This window comes from Malus domestica, chromosome 11, assembly GCF_042453785.1.
Source record: "Malus domestica chromosome 11, GDT2T_hap1".
Classification (NCBI taxonomy): domain Eukaryota; kingdom Viridiplantae; phylum Streptophyta; class Magnoliopsida; order Rosales; family Rosaceae; genus Malus; species Malus domestica.
Window position 1 is genome coordinate 41,337,406 of NC_091671.1, and position 10,095 is coordinate 41,347,500.

Below are 10,095 nucleotides of genomic sequence, written 5' to 3' on the forward strand. Positions count from 1 at the left end.
AACTTTCTTTATTTAGTGTACCTAAACGTGCGTACCCCGTCCCGAAGGAGGGCGTATTGGCCGTCACGTGCGAGTGACGTAACCATTTGCACAGTGCAGAAGCTAAAAAGATAAATAGAATTACGAATAAATAAAAACCGAAACACTAGCAATTCTAGCTAAGAAAAGATGCTAGTGCGAGTCTAAGTGTATAAATACACATTCAGAGAAGAAGTACATCTAGTTGCAGTCAAGTAGGACAATTACTAAGTTATAACACTCGAAAGTGAATCCTACTTTTGTGAATTTTGTCAGAATGTCGAAGGGTTCCTCGTGGCCACCAAAGCACTGCTACCTAGAACCTGGAGGGGCGAAAAACAAAGTTGAGTGGGTCAGTAAAACAAATCTTTTTCAAAAACCTTTTCTTTTTTCAAAGGTTTTAACCCCTCACCGTAAAACTTGTAACTTTCCCAGGAATATAAAAATGTGATTACTTATCTCAAAACCAGCTCAGAAATAATGATATGTAAAGTATATGCCATGTCAAATATATTTCATCATATCATATAAGTATATCAGTGAAGTAAGTTCATCATAAATAATAACATGTCAATTGAGTGATCAGCTCGGCTGAAACTATAGCTCATAATCAATCTCATCAATCAATCTAGCTGGAGTCACCATAAGTGACTTGTACGGCACTCAACTGCACACGAGTCGGAACCACTAAAATGGTCTGTACGACAGAACTGGGTGTAATATAGTTATGCTCATGCTATCTTCTCCTGATAGCTATGCGATAAATCGCTGGTCACCTACGAGTCGGAACCACCTACGAGTGGTCTGTACGACAAGATTGGGCACCTAAATTGGATCCAATGTGAGCATATGGTGCGGGGGTGACTAAATATATTTACAGGCCTAAATCACATCTCTGCTAAATCATAATCACCCTAGTGCAAGTTTATGAGCTTTCAATCACATCAACTCAACAGTCTCATAATTTTAATTTATGAACTTAACTGGCACTTACCTGTGCATTCGCATCACCAATCATGCATGTATGCAATTACTAATGCATAAATAAAATAGATATATATTTTGCATGGCATTTCATAACGCATTTCATATCACATTTCACTTAAATTGATTTTCTGGGAAAAATCTCATTTATATAGGTATATACGGAAAACAAAACTGCCCACTCACCTGGAGTTCGCCCTACAACTCCCTATCACAACACATCAAGGCGTCATGACGATCGGTTCCTGGAATAATCATTAAGACATGCCTCATAAATCATATCGATAAAATATAACTTATATAAAACACGTCACTCCGTACTTCGATCTGGAAGATCTACAACTCAGATTTCCGATTTGAAACTTCCAAAGATCTACAATATACCTCTAGGACAACATCCTAAAATTTCATTACCAACCAACGGTCGGATCTCTGTCAATTGCCAAAACCAAGTGACGGTTAACATTCTATATTATGAACTTACAACTCCAATTCCGAAAGATCCGTAAATCGGATTCCCGATCCGTAAGTTCCTATAATCCTCAAATATTACGTACTACTACGTATCAAAGTTTGGTGATGATCCGACGATTGGATCGTCGATTCACCTTTTTGGCTTAATCATGAATCGTATCGAAATTAAGTCCAAATGATCAACCAACGTTAAGCCACTATCAAAACTGAACTTAGGACATCAAATATAGCTTAAAAATAACATTGGCGGCCCACTGGCCACGTGCCGCAGCACGCGCCGTCGTGGGTGGCGGTCGGCCCTCGCCGGAAAATCCAACTATTTCTAAAAATTACCAAAATTTACAGAAATGAAGATCTCAATGAGTAGAGTAAACTTTATACCTGTGGGCAAGGCCAATTTGGCCTGGAAAGGCTCCAATTCCATCAAACCTGTGAAGAACCCTAGAAATTAGTGTTTTCAATTCGACCTCCAAAACCACTCCGATGCTCCAACTAATGCTTGGGCTTTGTTCCAGGTCCTAAGGGAATGCTAATGGTGTTAGTAATTGAAAGAAAACATTTCAAGATTTGAAGAATTTGTACACTAAGCCACTGCACACACCGTATGGTTTCATCCAATTTCAAGGCCAAATTCTTTGATTTTTGGGGTGTAATAGGAAGAGGGAAGATCATGGAGGGTTTTCCAAGTGATGATTTGAAGTAACTCACCAGAAAAATGAAGAAATTTCGACAGAAAAGGGTGGAGAAGCGGGTCATGGGTTGAAAACCCATTTCTGTTCTTCTTCCTCTGCTTCTTGCCCTCTCTCCTTTCCTCCTTTCCCCTTCTTTGATTGGCCAGAAACTTCTCTCTCTTCTCCCCATTCGCCTAGCTCTCTCTCCTTTCTCTCCCAGAGCTCCTGCTCTCTTCCTCTGGTTGGGCAGTTTTACCCAATCTCTTCTTCTTCTTCTTCTTCACCAGTCACGCACACACACATACACACACAAAACCTTCCTTCATCTTTTTATTTTTATTTTCTTTCCCTTACATCCGAGCCATCCATTCCATATTTCCTTTAATCTGAGCCATCCAAATGGCACACCAAATTTTTATAATAAAATTCATAAAATGCCCAAACTTCGAACTTTAAAATCTTTTTCGTTATAACTCCAAATCACGAACCGTCTGTGCCCACGCTTCTTTAGCGATGAGTATTACGAGGATATGTCAAGAAAACAAATCTTAGATGGCACGACACAACGATTAACCTCGAATAATGCGCGTGCCTGAAAGGGCATTTGTGTAAAATCCTTTATTAAAACTTTAAAAACTCTTAAAATCAGGGATGGGCTATCACATGCGTACCATAATATATTTTACTGAATAGTGTACTGAAATTTCGATACCTAAAATAGTATAATAAATTTGTGGCACATAAGAAAATATGAAAAAACTTAAGTGTATCGAAAAATTCATATCTAAACATATTATTCTAAATTAGTGTACCGAAATGTTTGTATCTAAATGACACGCCTCGATCTGAAATGTCCACTTGGACTTCAAATCGAGCTGTGCTGGCCGACACCAGGAGGGTGATGAAGCTATGAAGTGTAATGATGTGGAAAATGTGAGTAAATTTAATCATGAAAGTGCATAAATGAAAGAGTGCGCTTGTAAGCGGGAATGAATTCATTTCACACATGATGTCAGAGCATAAGTAAAGTACAATAAAATTAGAATAAGAATTATAGCATTGGGAGTAGTCTCCAATATCAATGTTTACCAAAAATCCTCGTCGACATGAACACTGCCACTAAATCCTGAAGGGACGAAAAACAAGGGTGAGTGTGCCTAAAAATAAAGCTTTATAAAAATCTTTTCAAAACGTAATAACCCCTTGTCATAAAACAAGTATAGTTTCCAAAATATACATACTAAGTATAGTATGAAAATGCTTATCGTAGCCTACAATATCTCAAGAATTCAATACGTCACAATATTTCGTAAATAAACTTCTAACGTCCAGTAATCACATAATCTCGCATACACAAACATATCATATCGAGTGCTCATTGACATATGTTGATACACGAGTTCATGCAGAGATATTCTGACATGAGCATGGCTGAGTGTAATAATGATTTACACTTTAGTACTACAACCACGTGAAAACTGGCGCTAAGTGCGTCAAATACAAGTTCGAATTGCCTATAGCAATGTAGAACAAGACTGACACCTACAATGGATTCAAAGTGAGCGTATGGTGCGATGTGAACATACACGTGAAGCCTGGCCCTGGCTAGGGCAAGTACAAACACCAGTGCAGCATGCATGATGAGCAGTAATATAAATATGATCATACTACAGAAATCTCGTAATCCACAATAATAAAATAATAATATACGTGATCGTAAATATATTTATGGCGTCACATCAAAATATGCATAAACGTGCATCCTGTAGAATTTATGAGAATTTCATAAATTCCGCCAGTATGCTAATTCTTAAAACGTTAGTCAAATCATGGTATAACGTAGAAAATTCTTTATCAAGTATATATGGAACCTAATTAAATATATAATATTTAAAAGCAAAGATCCACTCACAAATCATGTTGCCGAGTCAAACCCGCCTCGTGGGCATCGAAGATCCTTGAAGCGTGTTTCATCTAGAAACAAAATTATTTATGTAAATATATAACAAACTAACGTAAATATGCATTTTTGTACAAAGTACGGCTAATAAAGAAACTATTTTAAAATGGTTGAATTTCGAAAAATGGACGACGGATTTGGGTTTAGCACGTCGAGAAACCTAAGGAGCAATCTCGAGTTCCTCCATGCGTCGCCGCACGCGCCGCCACAAGATGGTTGCATAGGCAGCCACACGCTGGCTAGCACGCACCTTCCTCACGAGGCCTGGAGATTTGCAGGTTGAACAACCGACTTCCAGAGCTCATTTCGAGCTCGATGCTTAACCAAATTCAGTGATTCAAAAGCCAATTTTAAGCTAGGAATGTAGGGAACAAGACTATACCTATTGGAAGCCCAGTCGTGGCCGGTGTTGGCCGGGAAATTGGTCTGAAAGTGGCCAAATGGTCACGGATTCTAGTTTTCCAGAAAATCTGGGGGTTCTTCCATGGGTTTTTTTGCCTTAGATCGTCCCCCTAAGATTATAAAAAGCATCAAGACTTCAAAATAAGAAGGAACTAAGAGGTTCTCGAGGCTCACCTTGGTTACACAGTGAAGTTTTGCTCTGAAAAATGGCGGTGGTGTTGATGTGTTTTCTCTACACTTGCAGAGATAGGGAGAAACGAGAGACGGAGGTAATGGTAGAGGGATAGAATGTCATGACAGTCACATGTGGTTCTGGTGGAGTTCGCCGAGGAGGTGGTATGTGTGGCGTTGCCTTTACACCATCTCGGTGTTTGTCGAGGAAGAAGGGAGAAAGATGACAATTGAGAGGGTTTGAAAAATGAAATAGGGAGAATAGTCCGAGAGTTATGGAAGAAGGAAAACAGGAGTAAGGGAAAAGAGTGGGGTGTGGGTCCCACTGGGCACATAGCCCAAACCACAAAAGGACGAAACAGAAAAATATCTTCCGTAAACGTGAAATTACCTAACCACCCTTCGCATTCGTAGTCCCGTAGAATTTTCATTTTAGTTCCAAATTCGATTTAGCTTGCGCCTACGTGTTCGTATTGTCGAGTATTACCCAAATACACTAAAAGAATGGGTCATACGTCCCTCAAAACTATGGTCAACGAAAGTCAAAATTCTTGCATGTAGGGCATTCTCGTCAATTCACTCTTTTAAAATTAATAAAATCGTAAAATTATGGACGGGTTGTTACACTAAACATATTATACTAAACTAGCGCACCAATATGTTTGAACCTAAATATACTAGAATACATTAGTGGCACTTTAGAAAATATGCAAAACTTGAGTGTATCGAAAATTCTCCATCAAAATATTTTCTTATATAAGATACTTACCATAAATTGGTGGCACAAAATGTTAACAAATAAAACTAATATTTTCTTATAGTATTTTTCATTAATTTATGGACACTAAAAATAATAAATTAAAGAAGAAATTGAATGCATATGCTGACATTATAGTCTAGGGACTAAAATCAATTTTTAATCTTGTATAAGACATTTTTCTAAACTTAGCATAGTATGGTTTATATATTTTGTGCTCGGTTCTTGCCGCTTCTTCTTGGTCCTAAGAGCTATATGGCTGTTTTCATTATCAAGAAAATGGACTCTCCACCTATGACTCCCATGCCTTTATTGGTTGGACCAACCAAATTTTCGATAAGTCTTTTGGTTATAACAAGAAGCGGAACTCTCTAAAAATGAAACTTTTTTTGGACTCATTGTTACTTTATGTTTTAAATACAATATTAACATGACAATTAACGTTAAACTGGGAGATTACAAAAAATTTATAAATAATTTCACTTTTAAATATTTCCATTTAAGAATGCTTTTTAGAGAATATAGCGACGCAAAATTGAAACTCGAAAGTAGAAACAGATCGGGCAGAATTTCCCCAAATATTTACCAAGGTGGAGGTGACGTGTGTGGTCAGCACAGCACTAAATATTGGTGACTGGTGAGTGAATAACTCCTCCGCTGAATGAAATGATTTTCGATTTGAGTGGACGAGGTACCAACTAATGGGGATGGGGTGCCTGCTATCCTCAGTCTCAGCCTCAGGCTTTTGTTGCTGCCGCTGCGGCAGCTATTACCCTGTCTCCGTTGCTATTGCGTCGCCAAGCCGCCATTCGGTTACTGGTATCAGAAGACGAGGTAATGTACCACTCGCACTCGGTCCTCCTCCACTCCCATGTTCTTCCACTTGGACTTGCCTTCCTGTTTCTGTTTCTCAATGTAATGGAAGACGACGAAGCAGTGACCCGAACAATAATTTTATTGCCAATTGCACCCTTGGTAGTGGTAGTGGTGACCCCGAACTCCAAGATTCACAGTCTTCGTCTGCCGTCGATTGCGTGGGGACAGGCCAGGACGTAGAGCACGTGGTCTCTTCCGAAGAAACTCAACAGCAGACTACCGTTGGATTGGATTTGGAATTGATACAGCAAGTACAAGAATGGGCAGTACTGGTCTCTCCCTTCTTCTTTTGGGGTACCTCCATGGTGGCCATGAAGGAGGTTCTGCCAAGAACGGGCCCTTTCTTCGTCTCAGCCTTCCGTCTAATCCCTGCCGGCCTTCTCCTCGTTGCCTTTGCCTTCTCCCGAAGGCGCCCCTTTCCATCTGGCCTCACCGCCTGGCTATCGATTGCACTTTTTGGCCTCGTCGATGCCGCTTGTTTCCAAGGGTTTCTCGCTCAAGGTTTGCAGCGGACATCTGCTGGTCTGGGCAGTGTAAGTTTGTCAGTTTAAATCAACGCACACACGCATTTCTAATCCTCCAACTCCAATTGGTAGCCTGAATCTACTGCCACTGCACTTGTAGGTTATAATTGATTCACAACCTTTGACGGTAGCTATACTTGCTTCCTTGTTCTTCGGCGAGTCTATTGGCTTTCTTGGAGCTGCTGGCCTTGTTCTTGGTGTCATTGGACTTTTACTTCTTGAGGTAAACTTTTTCTTTTTGTCATTTTCATTCTATCTCCTGTTTTCTATTGATCTAGTTATTGCTTATTGCCCCTTCGAATTTGAATTCAGAAATTTAAGCGGGGACGAACTACATCTGAATTCACAACTTTCGTTTACAGGAAATGCTTCTCAAGCTTGTTTTATGTTTTGCCATTTTCTTCTTTTAATTCTTTTTGCTGCATTTTGGATTTGACATTGCATCATTGAACAACATCTCTGAATTGCTAGTTCTAGTAATTATCTTAAGCTTTTCCTACACACAGCCAATTGATGCTTTTGTTTTTTGTTTTTATCCTTGAATAAGCTAGCATAATGAATTTCTATTTTTTATTTTTTCTGTTTGTTCTTTTCCTTCTTTCAAATGTCTATTTTGTTCAGGGGAATGAACTAGCGGTGTTAGTAGTTATGAACCCATACTTTGCTTTCAAGTAATATGATGTGCTACTTGTCATATTTTGCCACTGCCCAATCAGCATGCAGAGGAAAACACTGATGCTTAATTTTGATTAGAAAATGGGTGAAGCACAGTGGGCATTTGTTCTTTATGGCTGGGCTAGTGAAGTTCAATTCATATGATTACATATGTGAGAATCTGTGGGTTGGAATTTTGACAAATAGGTTTGAGTTTGACATAGATGGATGGCCAATGAAATATTTGGGACTTGCATTAGGGAAAATTCAAGAGAGCATTTTTTGGGACACTTGTGCAAAAAGCGGAGAAGAGATTAGATGGAGGAAGAGAGCATTTTTTGCTAAAAGAATGGAGGCTTATATCAGTACAATCAAAGAAGGGAAGAAACGTCATTGATGAAGTTGGTTTTGACTAGATCTCAGGATAGAGGAAGGCCTTGCAGTGGGTAATTTTGAATTAGCATTTTTGAATGAAGTGGTTGTGGAGATTTCCGATGGAAAATGAATCTGTTTGGCAAGTTATCATCTGAGCTAGATATGATCTTGTTTCTAATTAGTGGGGTTGTGAGGTGGGGAACTGAGGCTCAAACCAAAGTCCTTGGAAATAGATCTTGTAGGGAAATAATTCCTTTTCTCATAATCTGCATTAGTAATAATGAAATAGTGAAAGAATTAGATTTTTGTAAGGTTCCTTTATGTTTTTCATATTTGGCAGATTTGGAGAACATAATTTCCTCTCATGTGCTTGTAAAAGAGGTTTGGTCAAGACCTATTGTATTACCCCTTCTCTTGCTTATATTATTTCCTAAGCTTTATTCTCCAGGCACCTTCACTTGTTTTTGATGGAAGTAACTTTTCATTATGGCAAAGTGGGGAGTGGTGGATGCTTCTTGCAGCTCAGAGCATGGCAGTTGGCACAGTCATGGTGCGCTGGGTTTCCAAGTACTCTGATCCTATTATGGCAACTGGATGGGTACGCGATGTCAACTCACTTGATAATGCTTATTACTGATGTTATTTCCTGGGTTATCCTAGAATTGTTTATTATAGCATCGAAACTCTGATCTCTATTTTAAATGTGCTTACCTTCAGTGTATAAATCTAAAATTGGGATATTAAATGTACTCATAGTTGAAGAAAGTTTCAACCCTCGCTCTCTGCGTTTGGTGCTTTGTTTATTAAAACACATTTCAAAACTACCCTTAGATTGGAACTGTTAATCAATGATATACCTCTCCCCCCTCCTCTTGGGTTCATATAACCAATTGAGCTAAAGTTAATTGAACCATATTTTTGGTTGTCTACAAATATTCTAGATTATTTCATTTCTCGAGGAGGTGTTAGTTCGGGTGAAAGGAAATAGTGGTTCACTAGTGACAAGGTGGTGTTAGTATACATATCTTCGTCAACTTACCTGATGAATAGTTAAAAAGAAATGGTGGTTCAATAGTGATAAGGTGCTGTTAGAATGTAGTGTGCAAAATATGAAACTGAAAGGAGGTTTGAGTAATATGGAAACACAAACCAGGGTAGTCTACTTTCGTATTCTTGAGAGGAGGGTGGGTTATTTTATTCATAGGTACCTTCAGCAATGCATTGTTTGAAGTCATAAAATATTTATATACTTAGCTTTTAGACCTGAACTTGCTGTAGTGTTTTAGTATCTCAAGAATGCATAGAGGTCAGGGGCCCATAAACCCTTCTGTGTATGTTTGGTTGCAGCACATGGTTATTGGTGGCGCACCTCTGGTTATAATCTCCATTCTTAACCATGAAAATGCTGTCAGTGGGAGTCTAATGGAGTTCACAACAAATGATACATTGGCACTCTTTTACACATCCATTTTTGGAAGTGCCATCAGCTATGGTGTTTACTTCTACAGTGCAACAAAAGGTGTGGTCTAATTTTTTTTAATAGAATTTATGTTTTCATTTATTTTCATCATGAACTCCAGTAATTTTATTTTCAAACCTTTCACTTGCACCATTATTTTTTTAAGATCTTTTAGTCAGAATTTCTCTCTTTGAAGAGTAATTTGTTCTACCTCATTCCACTAGATTCACACTATAATTTGCAAAGACGATATTCTCTGCCTGTAGAATTGAGGTTCTTTTTCTGATCGGATTTCAGGTAGCCTGACAAAGCTCAGCTCTCTTACCTTTCTTACTCCAATGTTTGCATCGATATTTGGGTAAGATCATTCAACTAAATAAATAAAGTTAATAAACCCGTAATGATGTCCCCTGTCTAATATGGTTCAACAATAACTTTACTCATAACAATAAAGCAGAGTTTAGGGACTTTCGTAAAGTAATTGCCACACCTGATCGTAAATATTAATGGAATATTCCATGTTTTTGATAATAAAAATTCTATTCCTGTTTTTTGTGTCTCATAGATATCTGACTGCAGGTATCTTTATCTTGGTGAGATCTTCTCGCCCTTGCAATTAAGTGGCGCCATCATTACAATTGTTGCAATATACATGGTTAACTATAAAAGTTAAAACAACTCTGGAATGAAGCATACAATGAACACGGATGCATTTGGCATGTGTACAGAAGGTAGTTGGGTTCATTGGAAAACAAGAGAAGGTAAATATA

The 10,095-nt window shown here is 38.4% G+C and overlaps 1 protein-coding gene across 1 annotated transcript in view; it reads left to right on the top strand.

Moving 5' to 3' along the window:
* Window positions 1-5,966: 5,966 nt before the first annotated feature.
* Window positions 5,967-10,095, top strand: part of LOC103439413 (WAT1-related protein At3g02690, chloroplastic) — a 4,449-nt gene continuing 320 nt past the window's right edge. Inside the window, exons 1-6 of the mRNA XM_008377982.4 lie at window positions 5,967-6,846; window positions 6,938-7,060; window positions 8,315-8,464; window positions 9,214-9,385; window positions 9,623-9,683; window positions 9,905-10,095. The exon at window positions 9,905-10,095 is cut by the window's right edge and continues 320 nt beyond it. Coding sequence (XP_008376204.3) covers window positions 6,139-6,846; window positions 6,938-7,060; window positions 8,315-8,464; window positions 9,214-9,385; window positions 9,623-9,683; window positions 9,905-9,998 — 1,308 coding nt within the window. The 5' untranslated portion in view covers window positions 5,967-6,138 and the 3' untranslated portion in view covers window positions 9,999-10,095. The remainder of the gene's footprint in view (window positions 6,847-6,937; window positions 7,061-8,314; window positions 8,465-9,213; window positions 9,386-9,622; window positions 9,684-9,904) is intronic.